General features: G+C 44.0%; 5 protein-coding genes across 48 annotated transcripts in view; 4 read left to right on the top strand and 1 right to left on the bottom strand.

Moving 5' to 3' along the window:
- Positions 1-2825, top strand: part of LOC108046554 (calcium-activated potassium channel slowpoke) — a 47438-nt gene extending 44613 nt beyond the window's left edge. For all 43 annotated transcript variants that reach the window (XM_017126299.2, XM_044458387.1, XM_017126280.2 and 40 more), the window contains 5 exons: positions 158-665; positions 861-997; positions 1094-1236; positions 1818-2037; positions 2094-2825. In XM_017126299.2, the coding sequence (XP_016981788.1) occupies positions 158-665; positions 861-997; positions 1094-1236; positions 1818-2037; positions 2094-2231 (1146 nt within the window). In that variant the 3' untranslated portion in view covers positions 2232-2825. The remainder of the gene's footprint in view (positions 1-157; positions 666-860; positions 998-1093; positions 1237-1817; positions 2038-2093) is intronic.
- Positions 2826-8087: 5262 nt separating this feature from the next.
- On the top strand, positions 8088-13792 carry LOC108046678 (mastermind-like protein 2). Its single transcript, XM_017126527.2, has 5 exons — positions 8088-8434; positions 10475-11023; positions 11763-12980; positions 13041-13181; positions 13511-13792. Exons 1-5 carry the CDS (start codon positions 8429-8431, stop codon positions 13670-13672), a joined length of 2076 nt encoding a protein of 691 aa, XP_016982016.2. The 5' UTR covers positions 8088-8428; the 3' UTR covers positions 13673-13792.
- Positions 13793-14278: 486 nt separating this feature from the next.
- Positions 14279-14744, top strand: LOC108046606 (DNA-directed RNA polymerases I, II, and III subunit RPABC5). Its single transcript, XM_017126423.2, has 2 exons — positions 14279-14461; positions 14525-14744. Exons 1-2 carry the CDS (start codon positions 14367-14369, stop codon positions 14631-14633), a joined length of 204 nt encoding a protein of 67 aa, XP_016981912.1. The 5' UTR covers positions 14279-14366; the 3' UTR covers positions 14634-14744.
- On the bottom strand, positions 14662-16107 carry LOC108046605 (methionine aminopeptidase 1). The gene is made up of 3 exons (XM_017126422.2): positions 15847-16107; positions 15045-15782; positions 14662-14987 (listed from the first exon to the last, which is right to left on the bottom strand). The coding sequence occupies exons 1-3, from the start codon at positions 15998-16000 to the stop codon at positions 14755-14757; spliced, it is 1125 nt and encodes a 374-aa protein (XP_016981911.1). The 5' UTR covers positions 16001-16107; the 3' UTR covers positions 14662-14754.
- Positions 16108-16500: 393 nt separating this feature from the next.
- LOC108046604 (dorsal-ventral patterning protein tolloid) overlaps positions 16501-26217 on the top strand; it is a 31618-nt gene continuing 21901 nt past the window's right edge. The window contains exons 1-2 of one of the 2 annotated variants that reach the window (XM_017126419.2): positions 16501-16722; positions 25004-25549. In XM_017126419.2, coding sequence (XP_016981908.2) covers positions 25171-25549 — 379 coding nt within the window. In that variant the 5' untranslated portion in view covers positions 16501-16722; positions 25004-25170. Of the gene's footprint in view, positions 16723-18596; positions 18615-25003; positions 25550-26217 lie in introns of those variants that run through there. The other variant, XM_017126421.2, reaches the window with a different exon arrangement.

Raw genomic sequence — 26217 nt, 5'->3', positions numbered from 1 at the left:
ATTTTAATTTTAACAGTGTAGGTTTTGGTCACTTTTCTGCAAAGCCATTTCATAAAAGAAATGACGGCAAATAGAGTCAAAAATACTAGACATAACCCAAAACTGAAACCAAAATTCAGAGTGTCATTCCCTACTCATCCTTGGTATTTCCGTGCAGGATCGCAACCAGGCGGCCATGACCGTGCTGAACGGCCACGTGGTCGTGTGTCTGTTCGCCGATCCCGACTCGCCGCTGATCGGGTTGCGGAACCTGGTGATGCCGCTGCGGGCGTCCAACTTCCACTACCACGAGCTGAAGCACGTGGTGATCGTGGGGTCGGTGGACTACATCCGGCGCGAGTGGAAGATGCTGCAGAACCTGCCCAAGATCTCGGTGCTCAACGGATCGCCGCTGAGTCGCGCCGACCTGCGGGCGGTGAACGTCAATCTGTGTGATATGTGCTGCATCCTGTCGGCGAAAGTTCCTAGCAACGACGACCCCACGCTGGCCGACAAGGAGGCGATCCTCGCCTCGCTGAACATCAAGGCCATGACCTTCGACGACACAATAGGCGTTCTCAGCCAGCGCGGCCCGGAGTTCGACAACCTGAGCGCCACCGCCGGCAGTCCCATTGTGCTGCAGCGGCGGGGCTCGGTCTATGGCGCCAACGTGCCCATGATAACAGGTAAACTGCATCGCACTAAGTTGGCCGAGTTTGCGAACGACCGAACGAAGTGAGGCTGGCCAGGATGGGGTGGTAATGGGGATCTTAAACGGGGTATTAACCACCACTTGTCCTGGCCAGGCTCACCCGCATTCTAAGGAAGCGGTTTAAGGTGTGTGCTCTACTAATGCTTCACATGTTGGTTGTCGTTTAAAGAACTGGTCAATGATAGTAACGTGCAGTTTCTCGATCAAGACGACGACGACGATCCAGATACAGAACTATATCTGACGCAGCCATTCGCCTGCGGCACAGCCTTCGCTGTGAGTGTGTTAGACTCGCTGATGTCCACGGTAATGTCTCGTTCTAGTCCTCGACTTAGGGTCTCCCTGATTAGTTCTTTTTTCACATTCTGTAATACATCTTTTGAATGACCCCCACCCCCACAGACCTACTTCAATCAAAACGCCTTAACGCTGATCCGCTCACTGATAACGGGCGGAGCCACGCCCGAGCTGGAACTGATCCTGGCCGAGGGAGCTGGCCTCCGCGGAGGCTACAGCACCGTGGAGAGTCTGAGCAATCGAGACAGGTAAGCGGGGCATCTGATAAACAAGGCAATCACACAGAACTGCAATCAGTAAAATAGACGACTAATTCCATGACTATATATAATCCACACTGAATAAATACTTCTTAATAATGTATTCAATTAGTACAGCAACTTACTTAATGAACCACTACTTATTAAATATTATATTTGAAGTAACATATAAACAAATTGTTCTGAGAAGACTTAAAAAGTAACACATTTTAAGCTTAATTGCCTAGGAAACTTGGTCTACTAAAGAAAATTTAATGTAACACGTCAAGATAATATAGGTACTGTACATTTGTAATCTCAAAACTATGTGTTTATATATTGTAATATATTCAATTATATTCATTCTTCTGTGTGTATACATATATCTCACTTAAGAAGAACAATAATTCTGAAGAAAATAACATTATTCCCGACTATAAAATTACTTGTAATTCTTATAAAGAACTTTTAAAAAGTTATAAGTGATAGCCTCGCCAATGAACTATTTAAATATGCACAGTTTTTATTTAGTAATTCAAAAGGGTTTAAATACAAAGCTTCACCTCTGACTAATTGTATTTCATCCGCAGATGTCGAGTGGGCCAAATCTCACTGTACGACGGTCCGCTGGCTCAGTTCGGGGAGTGCGGCAAGTACGGGGACCTGTTCGTGGCGGCCCTCAAGTCGTACGGAATGCTGTGCATCGGACTCTACCGCTTCAGGGACACCAGCTCCAGCTGTGATGCGAGCAGCAAACGTTATGTAATAACCAACCCACCCGATGACTTTTCACTACTGCCAACAGATCAGGTAAGCTCCTCATAGTACAAATTAAATTTGAATATATAAAAATCGAACCATTACAGGTATTCGTTTTAATGCAATTCGATCCGGGCCTGGAGTACAAGCCGCCAGCGGTACGAGCACCTGCCGGCGGACGCGGCACCAACACACAGGGGTCCGGGGTCGGCGGGGGCGGCTCCAACAAGGATGATAACTCTTGATTGTTACTGTGTAGCGCCTTAACTGATGGTCCTTATTCGTACATTTGAACGATGGAGAAGCTAATCGGACGCAGAGCAGCGCATTTGGGGCACCGCACCCACTACCTATTGGCATAAGATATTCGGCAGAGAAAAAAAAGACATATTTGTATGTAATCGATTGTACCGTGTACAATCACAAAAGTGAAATCAAAAGCGTTAACTAGTTAGAAGTACCAGCATTGCGTGCCATCAAATACGCTGCTCCGCGCTTTTATGTGTGTGGAGGCATGCGGCCAGGTGAATTTTGTCCATCCCAACCAACAATCAAGAGACAGCGGAACCACAGACATCCAGACAACCGCCGCCTGTCTCCACACACATAAAGAGCTAATTCAGATCGGGGGAATAACATCGACAGCCCTGATATCCATCGTTCAACTGCCAACTGATTGCTTCCCACATCATTCCGTATGCCTTTTTAGAACCTTGAAATTATCATATTCTGTATACTTATAATTTTAGTCTTACTCTGCATTGGTTGATCTTGTATCCTTCTTTATCATATTATTTTGTAATCGACTTTGTGCCCCAATAAATATTATTATCATTTGAGTTTTCGGTTTGCCTTATCAATTACCCCAAACTTATTTTTCTCCAAGCAACAATCATTAGTTATTCTTATGGGTATGTATTTACGTTTGAGTGCTCTTCAATCATTTACATTTACATTTTAACTTAAGAATCATTTGTCACTAATTTTCATTTACGTTTTAAGTTCAGTTCATGGCGCTATCATTGCATAAGAAACAATTGAAAATTGAATTCTAAACGAAAATCCATCTCAATGGTGTGACGTAAGCAATTGGGAACCATTAGTGAGGTAAGCTACACATTAAACAAGGAAACCGAACAACACTCAGCCACACTGAGCGAAAGAACTACCAAAAATACAACTAAGTCTACTCGATTTATGTACTCTCATGTCTCAAAATCTTTCTCTAAGCTGCAGAATGCGGCCACAACGCAACAATTTAAATTGACCACACGAATTAAACATTGAAAACAAATTTGCGAAATTGCTTTTGGCTGAGATACAGATACCAGATACTGATAGCGAGATACAGATACAAGGCAATGAGGCTAAAATTCAAAAACTGCATTTAGAAGTTTCTGAGCATGCGCAAAACGATTTATATAGAGCAGAGCATAATGTAATCATTAAACTTTTAAAGTAAAACTAAACACAAATATCGATTAACGATTAACGACACCTAAAAGCCAACAATCTGCTAGCTAATTCGTACACCTAAAGCAAAAAACAAGGCCCGAGCTGATCTTTTACGAAGGCCAGAGAAAACGAGGGTGTTTTGAGCCAAATACTAAGCCATATGCAAAGAATTACACTTAACTAGAGGAATCTCAGCTTTTCACTCGACTCAAGTCAAATTTGCTAATTCTAAATTGAAAATCTTCTTACATTCACATCTCAACACGACACACAAGACAAAAGACAAAAAGTCTTGAGTAAACACGACAAAATATTGTAAGTAGCGCATTCAAATCATTATTCAATACCACTTAATATAGAGGACACCTATGCCGGAATATAGAGTGCGACGAAAGCTGATGAAACGTAGTTAGTAATATTTTTTAGTGTATGTGAATGTGTGCGCTTTTTACCAGCGATTTACGAGCAGCAACTGTGGTGTTCTAAACAAATTTTGATAGATACAATCGGTAACCAAATGGCGAAAACGTTAAGTTTCCTTCCGACTTCTGGCTATATCTTCTATGACTTCTATTACTTCTATAACTTCTATACTATTTCTATAACAACTTCACGCACTTGCGCTCGAACCGCCAAAGGGGAACGCTCTGATTTTTGTACATAGCCTGTAAATATGATAAGCAACTGATACTGATACTGGAGTATCTCGAATACGTTATCCTTTACCTCGTTTATCCTGTGCTGTTTCGTTTTGCTGTTCAAAGAGTTTCCGGTCTTAATTGTAATTGTTCAAATGATAAACACTGCCAAAGCGTATAGAAATCACATTTAATGTAGATCAAACAACCAAAAGCAGAAAGCATTCATTCAACAGCGGGAAATCCAAAGAAGCGTAACAAGAAAATGGCACAGAACAGCATCCAATGGGTTTGTTTGTTTCCACAGAAGATTAGCGAATAACAAATTTAAGTAAAACGAATTCGAGCTTTTAAATTTAATACGAAAAAAAATATGACAACAATGGATAAGTGAAAGCGAAAATAGAGAAGAGCCAATTACTATTTTGTTTCACATTTGATTTGTAGTGGAATTTTGTGTAGCCTAGGCTTACCCAGAACGTAAATTAAAAACAAAATATGTGAATATTATGCGCCTTCGAAATTTATGTAAACGTGTATGTAGCCGTGCAATGTGAGAAACATTTAAACTCCATTAAAGTAAATTAAAGTTAATGGTAAAGGTAAACGTAAACGTAAATAGTCAAGTGTAAATGTTAACGAATCGAGAGCATAGCATAGCTTAGCATAAACATAAGACGACTAGATATCGCGACAAGCAGTTCATATATTGTTAATGATAAACTTATTATTAAATCGACAACAAAACGCATTTGCAATCCTAAAATAAAGCGAGACGATGATTGGTCGTATGGTGGCGTAGCGAAAACCCAAAAGTTAAACATAATTTTTAAATGAATAAACTAGTTATTAAATTTATAGAAACGTCACTTATACAACTACACACCACACCACACCACACCAATACTAACACACACACTCACACTCGACAGCGATGACCCCAACAACAAGAACAAAATGAACTCTCGATGTTGTGAAACTTGATAAAATCATGTTTACGCTATAGCAGATCTACATAACTGAAATAAAAGGAACGCAAACGCAAGTAAAGTAAATATCCAACCACGAAGCAAACAAAATGATTAATCCGAAAGTATAGAAAATGAAAATATACAAAGCTGCCTTTCCCATTCGCATTTCCGATTGAGAATAACTTCGAGAATTGTTCCACTTCGCTCAATTTAACACTTTAGAGCAGCTTTGTTCACAAAGAATAATATATATATACATACATATATATTAATAATGTCGCATAAAACTACTTAATGCCGTATAAACTAGTGTAAGTGCAAAGGTTTTTGTAGAAAATTTGTCAATAAAAAACCACAAAAAATATAAAATATATTATCATACTCGTAAATGTGAAGCTATGCAGCATTTTACTGTAGTTAGATTTTTTGTATAGAAACAACGTTTGCAGCTAAAATCCAAAACGAAAACCGAAACTAATATGATAATTTTACAGGTTTAAGCAACAGGCGGAAATGTTCATTTTTTAAGGAATAAAGATATTTAAAAATATCATAATTAACATAACAAATAGCAACTAAAAACGAAAAAATATTTTTTATAATTTCGCAGCACTTTCACATGATACCCGCACACGCAGAAATACACACACACATTGTGTGCTAAATAAATTGTATAAATAATGCAAGCCCAAAAAAAATGCAAATCATATAATTGTAGTTACATTTTTTTAGTTTTTACTCGCTATTTATATGAGGTATATTTACACAACGGAAAAAGTAAACGTAGACATAAATAAAACGTAAAAAGCGATAAAAAATAATTAATTTATATTAAAATAAAATTACATTAAACCGAAATCAGAGCAGAAAGCATGAAATGACAAATTAGGTTAGTTTAAAGCGGCCTCAAAAAGGCAAAAACAACAACCAGTAAATAACATTTTTAATAACAAATTAAAAAGCTAAAAATGCATATTTTAAACATTTGTCTTAAACGCAACCGAAAAAAAAACAAATGATAAATGTATGAAATAAAAGGTATAATAATAATATTATGTTGTTAATGTTTAAAAAACCTTGTTAAAAATAATATTTCAAAATAAAATATAAATACTAAAAAAAATAGCAAAGAAATTACCACCAAAAATAATTGACAGCTTTTTAAAAGTGAAATTTTGATTTATGATACACAAGTTTGGGCCGGCCAATACTGACCCACTAAAAGCAGGCCCGAACGGAAAAAAATTCCAATGACCAATTGCGTTTAGAAATTGGACGTTGCGCCCTGCATAAAATGCCACCCATTATTGTAAACTGGGGAGCATTTCATAAGCATGGCTCATTATCATCGAAGGCCTTTGGTAAATGGAAACAAGTGGCGAGCAATTACGATTGGGCCTACTCTGCCGAAAATGCATTCGTTATAGGACACAAGCGAAGCTTTAAAAAATCATTTTAAGTTTCACTACGAAATAAATAGGGCCAAATTTTATGGCTAAATGTAGGTGTCAATTACAAATCTGAAAATTAAAATATATTGCTTCTTAAAGCAAAAGTCATTTTTTTTCAAAAGTCCAAAACCCTGGAAAATAGTGGCGAAAACTTTGTTGATTTTGCCCGTCAAAAAATCGTATTTTTCCCGTGCAGAATAGGCAATTTCTGATTTTGAAGTACCAGGCGAACAGAAAGCTAAGCAAGTGACAAGAATAGGAGCAAATTTCGACAGATTAACTGTTCTTTCTTAATGATGGCTGCGAATCCACGGATTCCCATTGGTCGGCCAATAGGAAGCCAGCTTGCAGAACACTTGAGAACAACCGTTAGTTTCGTTCAAAGCACACAAGGGCGTAGTCGGCCGGAGCAGGGTTTTGGGGGTCGAAAGCCCCCAATTAGCGATTTTCATCCCCCTTGGCAATATTCTAAATACGCCTCTGATAAACGCAGAAATCTGAAATTTGGACACTTACTAACGATTATGTTGGCCTGGTGTTTGAAATCGAAAAACTTGCTTTTGCTGGTCAAAATGGACCGACAAAATTCTATTTTTCCCGTGCAAAATAGGCAATTTCGGATTTTGAAGTACCAGGCAAACAGAAAGCTAAGCAAGTGACGAGAATATAAGCACATGTCGACCGATTAACTATTCTTTTCATAATGGCTGCCAAACCTTGAATTCCTATTCGTCGGCCAATAGGAATTCAGGGTATGCCAGCCATTATGAAGGATACCGTTAGCTTGAAACTAAGCTCAAACTAGAGCTGAGCAAAGGGCTTTATTCTTAGTTCTTGTCATGGATTTGGCAAGCCAAGCACGATTCTGGCTATTTTTTTTGTTTGGCTTAAATACTGATTTTGTTTGGAGGGGAAAAGCAGGATTTTTAAGTGGACAATGAGGAGTATGATTTTTGTAAGTTAATCACAAGTCACATTAAAATCTGATGTTAAGATTTCTGTTCAATTAAAAATGGAGAGAGATCTGGGATAATTTAAAGCTTAAAAATCGTAAAAAATTGAAAACTTGTTAAGCTTCTTGCCACTTTCTTTCCTTTTTCGCCTGAAATCCATTGTCAACGTCCACTGTGCCTGCCGCATTTCGTAATGTCAATCGGCGGCATTGCTCCTGTTTGCTGCCTCTGCCGACGGCCAGAGCAAAAAGCAATGCCAACAGGTGCCAGGCCGCATTTGTGGCATTTTGGCCAGCTCGCGTTCATGTGCGCCTGGTCCGCATTGCTTTTTAAGGTAAAGAGCGACTGCTGACGCGAGACAACGAGTTCGCTGCTTAAGTCTTTTGTTTTGCGCCGTCTCTATCTTTCTTTTCTTTCGCCGGCCAAGAACAGTCAATGGCAAAACACTTTCGTTGCGATTAATCGGCCACTTGCTGGCGATTCATGTTGCTGCTGGTCGCGTGCTGCGCTTTGCCCGTTGCAAACTAGTTTTTCGGCGCCACTCGGCGGCGAAGAGGCAAAGGCAAGAAGAAAATCCGACCACTTTCTTCGCGCTGCGCACTTCCAATGCGAGTCGTCGTCGCTGCATTCCAGTGAGCTCCAGCGGATCGGCACATGGTTTTTGTCCGCTGCCGTCGACCGACTAGCACTCAGTTGTCTACGCGACTTGAACAGGTGCGGACGTCGCTTCGAATTCCTCTTTCGAATTTCTTTTCGAACTTTCTGTGCGTGCAGCTTGAGCCGAAGAAAGCGCCGCGGCGCTCGCTGACATGAAGTTAATTGATGTGATTATATACCTAATTGCCATTTTGATCTTCATCTATTTGCTGCTGGAGTAGCAGAAGAAGCCAAAAGTCACTTCACAATTGCCCAGAGCTTTCTACAGGCCAACACTAACAATTAAAACAACGAAAACATTTACGAGTCCCAGCAAGATGAGGGTAAGTGAATCACGCGGAGATTGCGAGTTTGTTGGCCACAATTAGCGGTTATTAAAAAGTCTCTCACTGCGCACAGCACACCAGTTAATGGATTGGCTTTAATTTCAATGCAAATGCATTCGCATTGGCATTTCTTTTGCTTTGCGATCAACGACTCCAGATTCACCGTCAGAGTCAGAGTCAGATTTTGATTCACCTTCACCTTCACCTGCAAATCCAATTACAATCGAAACACAATGCCGCCGCATCTTCAATTGAATTGTCAGTGAATTGAAGTCGCCTGAATATTTGACAAATTGTAATGTGGCCGGCAAAGCGAGCACTTTCATTTGCAATGAGAGCACTTGATGCGCCAAGTTTCGCCAAGATCCAGACAATGGATGGCTTTACGTGCACCAATTACACTGCTGCTCGCCTGCATTTGCCTCAATGTGCAGCGGGCTTGAAATAAAATGCTTGCCGCTAAAATAAAAGTTGCATTTCGAGTTGCAATTTGGGTTAACCACACCGTTGTTTATGGCCGTCGCCGCGGTGACAGGCCGCTGATCAATAGTTCCGCTTAGGCCGTTAGGAAAATCCTTTGTCAGGTTCATTGGTCTGTCGGCCGAGCCCAGGGAAACCCGAAACTGAGCGAATTCCATTTGGGTTTTCGTGGAACAAGTTGCCGCGGGCCAGGGACTTTTGAGCTTCGCATCCGTCTCCTGGCAGTTCATTCACCAGAGACGGCACTGCTATTTGCATTTGATTATGCATATTGCAAAGGCGACAAACTAGCTAACCACTCCACAAACAATAAGCCACCAATTTGGCAGCAATTACGACCACTGACCACTGACCACCGACTGTCTCCTTGGCAGTCCGTCTCTGTTGCGTTTGAGCAGGCGCAGCACGTAATCAATAACGATACGTATTGGAACCGCTTAGGCATTTCACCCCGTGATTGACGTCTGGCTCTAACGGCATACCGCATTGCCATTGTCATTGCCGCCGTTTCGGTGGGGCAGCCCAGGTGAAATTGCCATGTCCAGTTGCTTCCACAAATTGCCGACTTCCCCTTCGATCGACCAAGACCCCAAGCAGCCAAGCAGAGAGCTGCACACTCCTCTTTTATCTGCTGTTTTATATCATCGAATATTTATTATGCTTAGACATGTTTCGACCATTCTGATAAAATTCTGATTAAAGTGAGCGGAGAATGAATAACAGTAGAATTATTTTAATATTTATTTGTCACTTCTCAAAATAAAATCATTACTAAAAATAGGACCCACCCAATAAAGGTTACTTGGTGAAAACATGTTAATACATTTTTCTTCGCATGCTTAGTCTTATATTAAAACCATTCAAATTTAAGAGTAGATTTTTGTAGGTTCGAATCAAGCCTTCAAAAACTAAATTCTGTACAAAATAAGTTTCACAATAGTTTCAAAGGAAATGTACATTTATTTTATTTCTAAATTCATTTCATTACGCGCCTTATCAAAAAGGTAAACTTTTTTCTTTTCTCCTTAACTGCCTAACACCATTTTGGTAATCAATAAAAACGAACCGTAATGAAAGTGCTGCAAACAGAGTCAACAAACCATAATACCCGCCGAAAACGTAAACAAGTTGACAGTGACAATTACAGAACGAAGACACTTCGATATTCGACTTTTCACTTTCATTCTACGGCATTGCGGACTGAAAGTTTAATCAGCCATCGAAGCGGGGAAAATGGGCAAGTATTATGGCATACCCGTATAAATATATAAATACTTTGTTGGCTCGTTTGCTTAAGCAGCTTTGGTTAAGTAGTCAGCGGCAGGCGACGTGATAAAATTTTAGAAAACCGCCAATTTGTTCAAATTAAGGCCATTACAGTTTGGTTGCTGTCCAGCGATTACACGACCCTCCCCCTGCCCCTGCCACGCCCCCTTTCGCCTTCGCCGGGCTTAGAAAGTTTTTATTTCTTTCAGCGTTTTGTTCGATGTACGCGTAATTAAGTTTTTGATTTAATGGTCTTTGACATTGCCCCCTTCTTTCCCCCCCCCTCGACAGCCTTTCCTGCTGCTGGCCCTGATTGTGGCGCTGGCCAACTGTGAGCAGCGTCCGCTCGTCTTCACCAACTGGCCGCCCAAGAGCGGTCGTCCCGCCGCCGCAGGAGTCGCCGCTCCGCCGGGAAAGCCCCGCACCCTGGTCGTCCAGATACGCAGCGATCAGCCGGTGCCGCTGGTCCTCAAGGGTCGTCCTGGCCATGGCCACGCCCAGCACAGCCATGCCGCCCACCTGGCCCATCCGCACGCCGTGCATCCCCATGTCCTGTCACACGCCCACTCGCACGCCCACCTCCACTCGCATCCGCTGATCCACGTGCCCCAGCATCCGCATCCGCATCAGTACCAGCACCAGCACCTCCGCGGACCACCACGTCCCGTGAAGCTGAGTGGTCCGTCGCCAGTCTATCTGAAACCCGCAGGCACCCTGCGGAAGCCACTGAAGATCAAGCTGAACAACCTGAAGCCCAAGGCGAAGCCCACTTTTGGCTACGACAAGCCCTTCAAGTACGAGAAGCCAGCAGTGAGCTACAGCGAACTCCAGAATCTACCGGTAAGTTGGGTTCAGAACAAATCCATAAGAGGGTATTTAATAGTTCGAACTGATTTAGTTTCTTTAATAACTTCTAGCCATTACTTAGATTCTTAAAAACAATAAAAATCCAGAGACATGGTGAATACGTTTTCAATTGAATAAAGTTTAGATGTCTATGCAAAATTGCAAATACTTTCATTCAATTGAAAATATCTCTTGCCCACATTATTTTGCCATACATATTTAATCTCAGTAAGCCAATTTGCTTACATAAAATCAAATCAAGATTTGCTTGAATAACATTATCAATCTTTTTTTTATTGTGAAATAATGGTGAAATGGTAACAAAGATAGCTGCACTGTTACCTAACTGGGTAACTTAAACAAATCAGAAATAATAAACAGAACAATTAGTTATGTCAGCAGCACATAATAAATATAAATTATAGAAAAATTATATAAATTGAGCATAAGGATATGCGAGAAATTTAAGTTTAGTATTGCTGGTAATCATTAGGTCAAAACCCGAGCCAGCAGGTCTTAAGGAAATAACATTATCAATCGTTTTGTTTTTCATATGAGATAGTTTAACCGAATGCTGCTGCCATATCAGTTGAAAGGTTATAACGTCTTTAAAAATACCACCGAAAATGAAATCAGTTCGAACCCTTACTCAGAGCTTTAAATGTGCACCTTACACTCGCTCAGCACACAACCAAACAACTGACATGACTCCAAACATGCCGATCCCCCACAGCTGGACACGCACAACAACTTCAACACCGAGCACTTTGCACCCATTTACACGGTTCCCGCACCGAACCTGGCCGACAACCACCTGGATGTGGAGGAGGGTCACCTCGACTCCTCCTACCTGTACACGCCCCCCTCCCCGATCCCGCCCTCCTCGGCCCGTCCCCAGACATACTTGCCACCGAAGTACAGTGTGCACGAGGACGAGACCAATGACCAAACCATCCGCGATCCCATTTCGGGCTCGCAGAAACTCTTTGCCCCAGATCCAGATCCCTCGCTGCCCACCACCAAGATTCGTCCGCCCACCGAGTCGTTTAACACGCCCAGCAACAACAAGCCGCTGCCCGCCGATGTCCAGAGCAATCACCTGCCCGCCCAGCCGCTAGTCCAGATTGTGGGAGCCCAGGCGGCTGCCCAAACGGCGCCGGAGATCTATCCCATCCAGTATGCCCAGCCGGCGGCGGTTCAGAGTCAGTCCTTCATCGCCGCCATTCCTGCGGCCCACATCCCCATCTACAATCCCACTTACCTGGTCACGCAGTCCAATCAGCTCTACTCCGCGCACAAGCAGCAGCTTTTCAAGCCCAGCTCGGAGCCGGTGGTGGAGTCGGGCTACGTGAATGCCGATCTCACCCAGGAGGTGGCCAGCAACGGGCAGATCCTGCAGGCGGCCAAGGACCCGCACCACAACATCCATCCCGTGCTGGACTCCGCGCCGCAATACGCGGCCCTGATTGCCGCCCCGGCTCTGGGTGATCATGGCGAGAGCGCCTTCGAGACGGCCTCCTTCCACCTGCCCAACGTGGCCTCAGCGGTGACTGCCTCCGTTCCGGAGGGCGGCTTTGTGGTGTCCAACTTCTATGGCCACGCGCACGACTCGTCGCAGTTACTGCAGGCCTACGCGGAGGAGGAGGCACGCCGCCAGCAACTGGAGACGGAACACGCAGCCATTGAGCTGCAGAAGCAGCAGCAATTGCATCTCGAAGAACTCAAGGCTCAGGCCCAGGAGCAGCAGCAGCAGCACCAATTGCATCTGGAGGAGCTGAGGGCTCAGGCGCAGTACCAGCAGCAGCAGCAACAGCAGTTCGAGGAGTTGCAGGCCCAGGCACAGGAGCAGCATCTGCAACAGCAACACCAGCAGCAACAGCTGCAGCTTCTGCAACTGCAGCAGCAACAGCAGCAGCTGCAACAGCCAGTGCAGCACCACCCGCAGCAACAGGTGCAGCAGTTGCAACACCAGCAGCAGCAGTTGCAACACCAGCAGCAGCAGCAGCAACAGGTGCAACACCAGCAGCAGCAGCAGATCGCTCAGGATCCAGCAGCAAGTGCCTTCGAGGAGCACCAGCGATTGGTGCAGCAGCAATTGGGCGCGAACACGCCGCTTCGCATCTTTGTGCCCGACGAAGAGGCTTCCGAGTCGGTGAGTCCATACATAATAATTAGCAAACTAAGTTTAAAGGATTGGCTGTGAGCAACCACGAGCGTACAATTTGTCTTTCGATTTAAAATTTGTAAATTTACCAATGCCTCACGGTTGTTTTTATATTATGTTCCAATCAATAATCTTAAATAGGCGCCACAAAATCTCTAATAATGAGTTTTTGCTGGTATTAAAACTTTAATAAAAGACAAAATATCTCTAATAGCTTTATCATTTCATCTCCGTGTGTGAAAAAGTTCAAAAAACTAACAAAATGAATACTTACAAAACCACTTTATAAATCATATTTTGAATTTTCTCTTTCCCAGCGGCTGCAAAAACGATCGGATGACGTGAAGAAGGGCACCGTGGAGGATGTGCCCAGCGGGGATCCGATCGAGAGCGACAGCGAGGAGTCAGCCAAAGATTTGTTCGAGGTCTCAACCTCCGTCGAAGTGGCCGGCGAGCATCTCACGGCCAGCAGTAATTAGTTAACGCACATTTAGTCTTCGACGCTGTTCAAAAATATTTATTTACACACTCATTTGTAAAAACGCATTCATGTAGCGAGCAGTCGGTAGTTTAATAAATATAATCATTAATTTATTCAACTTTGCGTGTTTCACTGATTTTTAAAGTAACGATAGCAATCGTTAGTTTGGGGGTCTTGGATATGATTAGGCACATCTTGATGAAATGTATTTAATCTCAGAAAATAGATAAATAATATTTGGAAAAAGTCCATTATGTTTTACATTGTATATTTCGGCATTTATAATAGGAAACATTCTGTTGAAAATGGAAATCGACAAGCAAGAAAGTCAATATTTCTGCTTAAATAATTGTTTAACTATTTTGTTTTTCACTTTCTCTGTTAAGATGATGGGACGCTTATTTAAATAAAACAAAGAATATTTAAAAATAAAACGTTTTTCTCTTAAACAACCGCCATTTGGCTAAATATTATAAGCAGTGCACCGTCCCCAGCAAGCAGTGGTTTCAACCATCGTTAGAGATGGAAGACTTCGGCGATGCCCTGCTAAATATCGATATTAACATTTTTAAAACGTTTTCCACCTCTAGCACTGAGCTCTGGTCACACCGAGCAAACACATTTTAGCCGAAAGTTGTTGTGATCTGCACCATTCCCGTGAATTATTTAGAAAATAAAGCCTGCTAGACAAGATGATTATTCCAATCCGTTGCTTTACTTGCGGCAAGGTCATCGGCAACAAGTGGGAGTCGTACTTGGGCCTCCTGCAGGCGGAATACACGGAAGGGTAAGTCACGCGCGAAAAGTTCCAGTCCAATATAATTTTCTATGTTGTATTTTCCGATTCCAGAGATGCCCTCGATGCTTTAGGTCTGAAGAGGTACTGCTGCCGTCGCATGCTCCTTGGTCACGTGGATCTCATCGAGAAACTGCTCAATTACGCTCCTCTGGAAAAGTGAACACGACTATGGGACATCCAAACCGGACTTGGGAATAAAAACTCTAGATTTTATTGTAAAATTACAAATTAAAGCTTGATGTAGAGCCCTAGAAGTTATGTATTAGCCCAAGTTGGTTGCCTCACATCTTGTCCATGAACCAGGGCTGTCCGTTGTTCTCGCGACGTTTGGTCAGGATCTCGCATCCGGTTTCGTTGACCAGGAGCGTCTGCTCGAACTGGGCGGAGAACAAGCCATCGGCGGTCACAGCGGTCCAGTCATCAGGCCAGGTCTCGGCCTTCTGCACGCCAATGGAGATCATGGGCTCGATGGTGAAGCAGTGACCAGGTGCCATCACTCCCACGGCAGAGTTTTCTGTTGAAGCAGAATATTAAAAACTTCCCAGCTAATTTCGGTTGCCCCCAAACTTACTGGCATAGTGAGGCACATTGGGTGCAGTGTGAAAAACGCGGTGAATGCCATGTCCGCAGTAGCTGCGCACCACACTGAATCCATGAGGAGCCACATACTTCTGGATCACGTTGCCTATGTCGCGGTACTTCTCGCCCGGACGCACAAACTCAATTGCCTTGCTCAGCGCCTCGTGGGTGACCTGCACCAACTTCTTGTGCTTCTCCGAGACATTGCCCACGAAGAAGGTCTCGTTGAGGTCGCCGTGGAAGCCGCGATGGTAGACAGTGACATCGATGTTGCAGAGATCTCCGTCCTCCAGAGGCCGCTGGTCCGGGATGCCGTGGCAGATCACCTCGTTGACCGAAGTGCAGCAGGATTTGGGGAATTTGTAGTAGTTCAAGGGCGAGGGATAGCACTCGCGTTCGATGGCGGCTTCGTGGACCAGGCGGTCCAGTTCGTCGGTGGTGGTGCCCACCTCCACGCCCTTGGCGCCCTCATCCAGGCACTCTCTGCCAAGTCTGCCGGCCACACGCATTCCCTCTATCTCCTCGTCGTCCAGCACCTTGATCTTGGTCCCGCGAAGGGCCTCCTCCGACAGGGAACGACCTGCGGGATGATCGGCGTAGTCCGGACGCAGGATGGCCTCCGGAACGGCCCGCTTGGAAGTCTGTGGGAATGGGCGCAGCTTGCCGGTGAAGCGAAACTGCGGCCAAGGATTGTAGCCGCCATTCACTTCAGTGGACTGGGAAGCTCCAGCTGATTCAAAATGATTCCACATGTAAGTCGGGCTTGTTACGAATGGAGACTTTCTAAAACTCACCTGCCAGAGCATGGATCGCCTTGTGCTCCTTCCAGAATCCCTTGAAGCACGGCTGAGAGCAGAAGAAGGAGCCCTTGATGCCCAGCTTGAGACAGGTGGGACACTGCAGGGTCGCCTCCTTGCCGCAGTTGGTCGTCTCGCACTTTTGAGTCATTCTTCCCGGGAAGAAAAGAAAATTAAATAGGGAAAATTTTCTTGCCAAAAATAGTCCGACTAGAGCTGTGCAAACATCGATGGCAGAGAATCGATTTGAATACCCATTTGACAGTTATCGATTGGCTTGTGTCAGTGTTGCTTAACGCCCACTGTAACGGCCGTCGATTTAAAATTCCCTATCACTTTTTGAAAAACACTTTGTATTAAAAAATTTATTTGATTTCCAGGGAACAGCCTTGTCTCTTTAGGGTTCAGAATAAAAGTTTTTATAATAGCAGACTATGTTTTTTAACATATTTTTGTCATGAGTTTATAAATTGTGTGCCAATGGACTAGTTTATATTACATATACCCAAATATGTTACAAATAAGTGTAATCAATTTCAAGTTCCTCCAAAGATCTTTGATCTCGCTAAGGACACTGGCCCCCACGACGTCTTCGCCTTTGTTGTTGCTCGTCGGCGGTTCAAGCGCTGCCGCCCGCTGGCAATTTTTGCTCTGTTGTTCTCGGCGCATGCTCTCGATTGGTGGGCTCTATCTGGCTGCTCTGTTTATGTTCTCAAATCGCGAGCAACTTCGGTCGTGGACGGACGTGCTTTCGCAGTGAAAACGGAATCGGCATCGCGAAACGAAAGAATATTGGCAACAAACTTGTTTGAATCAAATGGCCAAACGCAAATACCCGCAACGGGCAGAAGGATAAACTGAACGGCCTGTGAAGTGAGTGTTTTTGATGGTGAAATTGTTAAACCCAAGCCCAGCCCAGAATTCTACCTGCAAGGGATGCTGTTCCGCGGCGGAGTCACACTATCGGTCCATTCAACAAGTGAATCAAGGGTTCTGGCTCCGCTAATCACAAATGCTGTGCTCGTGTTCTTCGCACTCGATTGAAATTCGATTATGATCATTGTGTGCATTGAAAGCGTTATCAGTTTCTGCCCTGATCTTTGGTTTTGCGTTATTATTATTCATTTCGCTGGTTTCCCTCGCCCGACGACAATAAGTGAACGTAAACACGTTGTTTTTGTTGAGGTTGCCGTTCATGTTGCTGCTGCTGCCGGGGATGTTGCTGCTGTTTCCATTGCTGCTGCTGATAGAAGCGCAGCACTCAATGGCTATAAATAAAAAACGGCACGCGGTGTGTGCACCACCGACTACGACTATCCCCCGACTTTCAGCACCACCAGCATCGCTGCATGATTTGTGGGTGTTCTGCGTCTTACGCTCACGCTATTATCTCCGCAGTGCGGTTTCCACTTTTCCTCTTTTCTCGCCGCACAAACAAAAAACAAATAGCGCAAAATCGCAGCGCAGATCTCGTCAATTGGCAATCCAAAGGCCGCCGGCATAATTAAAATAGAATCATTTTTGATTTCGCTTTGTGTCGTACGTGTGTTTTATTCGCAATACGGAACAATCGCGAGTCAAGGTGCCCACGAAAAGCCGCGAAATAGAAGGGAATTCCTCCCGGTGGCAACGAACTCGATGCCGCGGACCCAACTCATCTTGTCTGGCCTTTTATTTGTCTTGTTTTCCCTCTGTTGTTTTGCTGCAGCCTCCTTCTCCTTTTTTTTTTTGACCAACGATCCTCTGTCTTCGACGGCAATTAAAGGTAAGCCAAAAGGGTCCAGAGGCAGGAATTAGCCTTAATTGGCTTTGGTTGCGTCTTGTCTTGTCTTTAGAACTTTTTCGTGTGCGGCGCATTTTGTTTGTCTGTTTGTTGAATGGATGGTGATGGAAATTTATGCGTGGAGAAAGGCAGCAGCATTAAATGGAAAATATGAAATTCGTGTGAGAGTGTGGGAGGGGTAGGGGGAGGGGGAGTGGGGGAAGGGGTGTGTTTACCCCCAACACTTCCGCTTGCCAGAATATCAACTTCCGGTGGCGAACAATTGTCAGCGGAGGAAGCTTCGGCACAAAAGACGCATATTGATATTGTTGCCCAGGTTGCTTACGCTCCAATAAGCACACCCACATGCACACACACACACACCCACACAGTCGCACGGGCAGACAGGTCCTTGGTCCTTGGTCCTTGGGAGCCAGAAAACGCATTTCACTTTTGCTCCACTGAGTTTCCCCTTGTCTGGCAAACGTTTTGTGGCAACTTGGCCATTAAGCATTTCGTGTTTAAGCAGCAGGATCTGCTCCTTGCTTGGCAGGACGACGCAGGACAGCAAGGAATAAAAATTGCCCGCGTATGCATTTCTTAACAACATTTCCAGTCCTGGACACTCTGCCCACTCCCCAGCGACAACCTTTCATTTCATATTTTGTGGCAGCAACGCTTTGAATAGAATTCATTTGGATTCCCTTTCCCAAGACTCCGGGCTGCTCTCCATTTCCTTTTAAGCCACCCACTTTCCACTTTCCTCGTTCTTCGAACACGCACTTCAGACTGATAGCGCGTGCTTAACAAATTTCTCCTGTATTTTTCGGTCCTGATTCTCCTTCTCCACTTTTTGTCATGGCAATGGGAATTTTTCCGCATTTTTTGCTGTCGCAGCAGGGTAAAAATTAAAAGCGAATTAAGTTCGAGGAGGGGCAATTGGCAGTTGACAGCGAAGGTGGACAAACGACGATAACTGCACTTGACGGCGGATAGACCACAGGTATTATTAAACCCCAAATTTACCTGCCGACTTAGCAAGCAGGCAAATCTGCCAAAGAGATTTGAGTTATTTTATGGATATTAGAAAGTGTCCTGTATCTGCTTTAGCAGCCATGAATTTGGGGCTGTCTCGGCAAGGGTCCTCTGCACACAGAAAAATTCTTTTAAATATATATATGTTGTTTATTGTTACAGTCATAATTCCATTACTAACAAGAAAGGAAAGCTAACTTCGGGCGGAGCCGAAGTTGATATACCCTTGCAGAATACTCTGTAAATTATATTCTCCAAAATTATTCATATGATGCATTCTTAATACTCATAAAAAATCCAAACTTCCTAACTTTAAAAACACCAAAGTTAAGGCATTTCCAATCGTTCAGTTATATGGCAGCTATAGGATATAGTCGGCCGATAGTTATGAAATTTGGTAGGTGGGTTTGATTGGCCAACAATAAAACCCATAGAAAATCCCAACTTCCTAACTTAACAAACACCAAAGTTACGGCATTTCCGATTAATCAGTTATATGGCGGCTATAGGATATAGTCCTCCGATCCTTATGAAATTTGGTAGGTCGGATTGATTGGCCAACCACAAAACCCATAGAAAATCCCAGCTTTCTAACTTTACAAACATCAAAGTTATGGCATTTCCGATCAATCAGTTGTATGGCAGCTATAGGATATAGTCGTCCGATCCTTATGAAATTTGGTAAGTCAGACTGATTAGCCAAAACTAAAACCCATAGAACTTCCTAACTTGCTAACTTGAAAAACACCAAACTCCGTCTGTCCGTCCGTTTCTACGCAAACTAGTCCCTCAGTTTTAAAGCTATCTGCTTGAAACTTTCCCAAAAGTTGTCTTTCTATTGCAGGTAGTATATAAGTCGGAACGAGCCGGATCGGGCCACTATATCATATAGCTGCCATATAACTGAACGATCGGAAATGCCATATCTTTGGTGTTTTTAAAGTTAGGAAGTTGGGATTTTCTATGGGTTTTATTTTTGGCTAAAAAATCCGACCTGCCAAATTTCATAAGGATCGGACGACTATATCCTATAGCTGCCATATAACTGATTGATCGGAAATGCCATAACATTGGTGTTTGTAAAGTTAGGAGGCTGGGATCTTCTATGGATTTTATATTTGGTTAATCAATCCGACCTACCAAATTTCATAAGGATTGGCCGACTATATCTTATAGCTGCCATATAACTGAACGATTGGAAATGACATAACTTTGTTGTTTTTAAAGTTAGGAAGTTGGGACTTTTTTTAAGTATTAAGAATGCATCATATGAATAATTTTGGAGAATATAATTTATAGAATATTCTGCAAGGGTATATCAACTTCGGCTCCGCCCGAAGTTAGCTTTCCTTTCTTGTTTTATGGTTAATTTTGCTCTAGATGATTGCTTCTTGTATTTATGGCACAGAAATAAATCTTAAGAAATTTTAAAGAAATATATTACCTTTTCAAATAGTTATAATATATTAATTTAAAAGCTTCTGGCTTAAAATTTATTCAGTAAAATGAACAAGCCCATAGTTATTCTTTGCAATTATTAGATTGTTTCAAAAACCAGGGCACAGTTTACTGTCCCAACTCCTAAATACATCCAACATTTAATAAGTTATAAAATAGTTTATAAACCCATACTTTATTTCCCCAGTGGATAACCCGTGAAAAACAAATATTTTTCCGCATGTAGGCCCAACAGCTGACGCCACCCTGCTAACAAGCAGCCGTCGCATCCGAATCCACATCCTCCACTTCTCCGCTCATAGAAAGTGTCACCCCAGCAGCATCGCAAACCCCTCGAGTTATTTCTGCTGTATTTTTACTTCATCTTTTGCCGCGCCAGGCAGTGCCTCGAGTTTTTCCCCCGGACCTCAAGGATCCTTCCCAATTTTGGTTGCTATAAAGCAGAGTTAATGATATGTCGCAAGTGCTTGTTTGTCTGCCAGATTGTGGGTGAGTGCCTCCACATCCACATCCACTTCCAATTCCAATTCCACTTCGCTGAGTCCTGTCATTCCTGCGGCCCCGCCGCCCATGTGTAATTAATTAAAGTCTAAGCAGATTTTATATTTCACTTACTTGCCACGGACTCAGATTAATTTATGTGTAATTCTACTTTTTGTCATATTTTGTCTGGTAATTATTTTCCAAGCCCTGCTTGTCTGCAAGATAACTTAATTGGACAGCTTATTGGGGGAGTAAGAAACTTATGTAAAGCCCATTGAAATACTTAGGATTGCTGCTAAGTTGGCCTCCATCCAGAGATCTCCATTGAGCTTTCAATGGCTTCGATTGCCTTGGCCGTGGTTTCCGCACTTTGTACTATAGTTGGCCAAAACTCAAGTCAAGGCACACAAACTTTTCAGTTTCCTTTAGCACCATTTATATGCCAAAAGTCAAGTCGCAGCGGGACTTCCATGGAAATTTGTTCAACGCATGCCCCTTTGCCCGCCCTTTTTATTTGCCAAATTAAAAGGATTTCACTCGCTTTTCATATTTGCATTGGGGCTGTTTCACGTTTTATTCTTTTCATATTTTATCGCCGGCCCGTCAGGCATTTTCCCACGCAATCACCATAAAAAGAAATCTTTTCTGCCATATTTCTGCCGCCCCGCCGTGTCAGCTCCGGGTCCATCTCCTGCTCCATCTCCATGCTCCTGCTCCTGGTCCGGCTCCTGCTCCCCGGCAATTGTTATTCATGACCCAAAAGAACAGGGGCAGGGTGCGATGAGATGAGATGCAAAGGTGCGCATCCCATTGCTCCAATGGGCCGTGTCGGTTCTGAAATTCCCTGGCCACAGGACGCTCGTCATTCGTCGTTGTTAGTATTAATTATTTCTTAACTTTAGTGCCGCTCCTGCCAGCCAGCCAGCCAGCCAGGTTTATAAATAAATCGCAGATTCCCTGTCCTGCGAGGTCCAGTGTCCTATCTCTGCATCGTCCTGCTCCTGATTCTGGTCTGCTTCTGTTGCAGATTATGACCCCGAAAGTGGGAGGCTGTCTGCGGGGTATTTTATGGCTGAACTTTATTTACATTCACATGGCGAGCTGCTAAATAATCAGGACTCGGCTGGGCTGTTTCCACCCACTCATTTTGTTGGTTCGGTGCCATGGATGCGGGGTGTACAGGATATGCGGAGGAGCCTGGGGTGGCCATGGCCTGACCCGACGTACAAGGGCCACAGGTGCCGGGCAGCCAAGTTTAATTATTTGCCGTTGGCTTTGGATTCGTTCTGGCTCCGGTTCTGCCTCTGGTCCTGCCTGGGGTCCTCCTCATCCTCCTCCTCCTCCTCCTGGCTGGTGTCCTGCCCCCTGGCCATCCTGTCTGTCTGTTTGCTCGCCCGTTTGTTGTTAGTTCAGCCGCCTGGCTGCATTTTGCACTGGCGAAGCATTTTAAATCGCATAAAAGTCGGCAGCAGCAGCAGTCTACCCACACCCCCCACTCCCCTCTCCACAGACCCCCATTCATTATACCATTTCGGCTGTCCCCGCCTTTGCGTCAGTAATTGAAATTAAGTTGTTTCCAAATTGAGGCTCCTCCGCCGCCCACTTGTTAGCCCAAGTCATGGCCTGCATTTCGATGTCCTTGAGTGCTGCGAAAATGGTCCGAAAATGCGAGGAGTCGCCAAGTCGCAAAGTGCTTCGAAAGGCGCCAAAGAACTCGTTTCTGGGCAGATGGCTGTGTGCCCCAGTCACGCAGTTGGATGACAATCCTCCGCCTTGGCAATTCATTTAAGGGGCCTTCCAAATCATATCTTTGACTCGGCCAGTTTGCAGCTGCAAATGTCAACTGTCAAACGGGCAAAGTCGAAATTAGGCAAACAAAGAGCTTCGCAGCGAGTCCTGTCAGGATTTGCTCTTGTAAAACACTAAAAGGGGGAGGAACGTCGTCTAGTCCTACTCCAAATCAGAGACAGGGAAACGGAACCGCCCCGGCTGGAAAACAAGGATTCGCCAGCCACTTGACGCTTGTCATTGTCAGTTCTCGTAGTTGGGAAGTTGCGAGCACTTGACAAGCCTGATTGATGGCCTCGAACCAGCAGAGCGGAGGACGAACAGGACGAACAGGACAAACAGGATATCTGGTGGCTGGCACTCTTATCGCATCTAATTAAACTAAAAGTAAATGGCGCGTGCCATTTGAAAACGACATCCCAAAGCTTTTAAAAGCGAATCGAAAGCGAATCAGAGGGGATCCCAAGAGTGGATGGATCACTTGAGGATCTTGTTTGCTTGCCAGCTATTACGTAGCAGCATTGTTTTGGCATTTGTTTACGCCATTCGATCGCGGCGTTAATTGACCTAGAACCCTGATAACAATGCTGCACCTCCACATTTCCACCTCCATTTCCATGTGGGTGCGATAAGAGCAATGTCCGCAAGCGGCAGTTGTATAAAGTCTGCACAAATTCCATAATGAGCAAGGCTTCAGCCAATTAACACACTTCTCAACGATTTTCAATTTGCTGCCAGAGACGTGGCAACAAAGGAGAAAATATCATGGGGCGCACATTTTCAGTAACTTTTCGCCCCATCTCCCAGTGCTTATTTAGTTTGGAATTTATCAATTGAATTTTTAATTTCGCTTAAATGAGAAGCGCCGTCATCATCATTCTCGTCCTTGCCGTTGGTCCCATGCGGCGTATACGTAATTATGCGAGCGTGGATTATGGAAATGGCTGCTGATGCGGCGCCTTCCTTTTCCTTGAAAACCAACTCCTGCTGCTCACTTTGCTCCTTTTGCTCCTTGCTGCTCTTTCGCCGAGTGAAATTAAACGAAATGAAATTAAGAAAATATGTTGCAACTGTTTTGCCTGGCTGCGAAAACTTTTGTCCAAGGCTTGCCCGTGGAATTGTCTGTGCGGTGTTTGGCTTTATTTGCTAGTTGCCTGTTTTTCTGGGATTGCCGCTGCCACCATCGCAATCACCACCACCACCACCACCACCACCGCACAAAAGGCAACTTAATTTGCCATAAAAAGCCAGGGAGTCCTTGATTTGTTTTGTGTGTTGTGGTGTGTGTGTGTGTGTGCGGGGGCCGGAAATGAAATGATTTAATGAAATTGCCACAATTGCTGGGGAAAATCAGTAGCAGCAGCAGCAGCAGCAGCTACGACAGGAACACGGCCTGATGACAATGGTTTTGGCCAAACATTCAAGTTAATTGAAAAGGTTTTCCGAATAGCAGGGGCTAAGCGATTTTTAATTACCTGTTATTGTGCATAGAGTCCTGGCTCCTGGAGGTGCCTTCCTCGGAATTAATTGAGTGCTAAGTTGATGGCAGTCTTACCTGTTCGGTGTGCGGATTTACTGCCTGACCATTTCCTCCAAATCGACTTCCTTCACTCCCTGTTTTCCGCCCATCTGTCGGGTTTTACACCTCCTTTGTCTTCTCAGTTTACCCAAGTTTTTATGATGGCCCAAGGCGCAGATGTCAGCTGCATATATGTGCATATGTAAATAAGACACGGGTGTGCATAGATTGAGATTATCTGCCGGCTGCCGGAGATATTTGTTCCGACTTTGGTTCAATGGAGGAGGGGCATCGATTGCATCGGAATTAGCAAATGAATCCGTTCGGCTGACATTTCCCAGCCTGGGCGTGCTCAAATTGCAAATGAATGCCGGCTGCCCAAGATAAACCCGATTGGGAATGCATAAGTAAATTACCATTTCCATAGAGATGGGTAATGTTACTGCTGCTGCCCTTTGATCTGCATTTTGCAATTTAATCCCCCGCACATTTCAGAACAAGGCCAGCTTTATATTTGCCCACCAACGTGTGTGAAAGTACACCGTTTATTTCCGCTAAAAAAATACAAATATTTCAGGGCCGTGAAACAACAAAATGAATCGAGCAGTATTGCCTTGAACTGGGGTCATTTTCAATGGGGCAAAGGGTTATCATCGGTTAAGTGGGGTGGAAAACCAACAACTAAAAGGGCAACATATTTAAAAACATAAAAACACATGGAAAATGCTAATAAAATGTAAACAAATCGTATTTTAAAAGGCCAGGTAAATTTAGAAGGGCCAAGTCCTATCTTTTCTGTTTCAAAACTCAACAGAACTTTATTGTTCAGCCATTATGTGATGAACTTTTCTTTTTTAAAATAAGGAATACAATGTCTTACCCTTTCCCAATGCAATCCTACGGCATACATTTCATGGTCAGGTAACAACAAAGCTGATAGTTAAGTGCAAAACGCGTGCAAGTGATTTTTATTCGCGGACAAAGGGTTATCATAGTTCAATAGCTTGGGAATTGTACACGAAATGAGTCGCTGTAAATAATTCCACTGAGTCTGGTGCAAACCTGAATGAAGCTGCTCTAATCATTGCTTTTGTGCTATTCAATTGCAGATCCGGCACGTGCTGAACAAAAATGCAGAAGATATATTAAGAGCAGACTGATCGACAGAAATCCAAATCCAAACTAGTCACGAAACGTGCAGAGAGCAAAAAAACCAAGAAGGCACTAATCAAAGGCAAAAGAAAACAGAGGCAGACGCGAATTCGAAGCCACTGCGATGCGTAGGAGGCGTGGCACGCCCCTGGGCGGCAGCTGGACGAACTGCGTCCTGCTGCTAGCCACTGGTGTGCTCCTGGTGCTCATCTCGGTGCAGGCCAAGAATCCCCGCTCCCACCGCGGACTGCCTGCTCCCGCGGATCGGGTGACGCAGGGGAACGCCCACAGGCGGGAGCACTCCGCGGATGAGGACCTCCTCCAGCGTCCCAGCGAGGAGGACCCCCATCACCACCACCATCGACAGCAGTTCGATGCGTATCTGGGAACGATTCGGCGACTGCGGAGACCCTACCGCAGCAAGTACACCATCGAGCAGCTGATGCGCCTGCATGTGACACCAAAGGTATCCGGAGACATTGACATGGATCCCTGCAAGGCCGGTGAGTACGGGTGCACATATCGCACATCCTGCATGCCCATCATTCCCACCCCTTATCCCACATCCCAAGGGTCACGGAAATGGCTTCACATTTGCCTTGCCTCGGCGTTGATTCAACTCCGCCGTAAGCCAATCTCTAAGCCCCGAATCTATATATTTACACACGGAGAAACCAATTTGATAAGTCTTTAATTAATTTCAAATAGTGATTTATTTATTACAAATATATTTAGAATGATCAAGATCGGAAAGAAACCATCTAAGCCGCTTGATTTGTTCTTAATCATTAGTACTTATGTGTATTTCCTAAGGTCTTGGAAGTACACATGAAGTTCTAACGACTTTGAAATACATATATGTTTAGTATGAAAACATATATCCATTAATTTGAGTCCCATATTCTCTTATGGGTGAAAAAGGTTCCACTTAATTATTCATGTCTTTCCATAGGTTATTTTTACAAAAGATTTTTCAATCAGATAATAAGTTCAGGAACTTGAAAGCTAATGTTTTATTTAGGAATGTCTTTAAGTAAACATTTTCTGGCTTCCAGGGAAACAATAAAATATTTGTTTCAGTGCATTTCTATATGAGATTTTGCCGATACCCCAGTCAAGTCGTGGCAAGACAAAAGCTTTGAAAATTGTGTTAGCCTGCGAGTTTGAGTAA

This window comes from Drosophila rhopaloa, unplaced genomic scaffold, assembly GCF_018152115.1.
Source record: "Drosophila rhopaloa isolate 14029-0021.01 unplaced genomic scaffold, ASM1815211v1 contig_167, whole genome shotgun sequence".
Lineage (NCBI taxonomy): Eukaryota > Metazoa > Arthropoda > Insecta > Diptera > Drosophilidae > Drosophila > Drosophila rhopaloa.
This window is presented reverse-complemented; position numbering and strand designations above follow the sequence as displayed.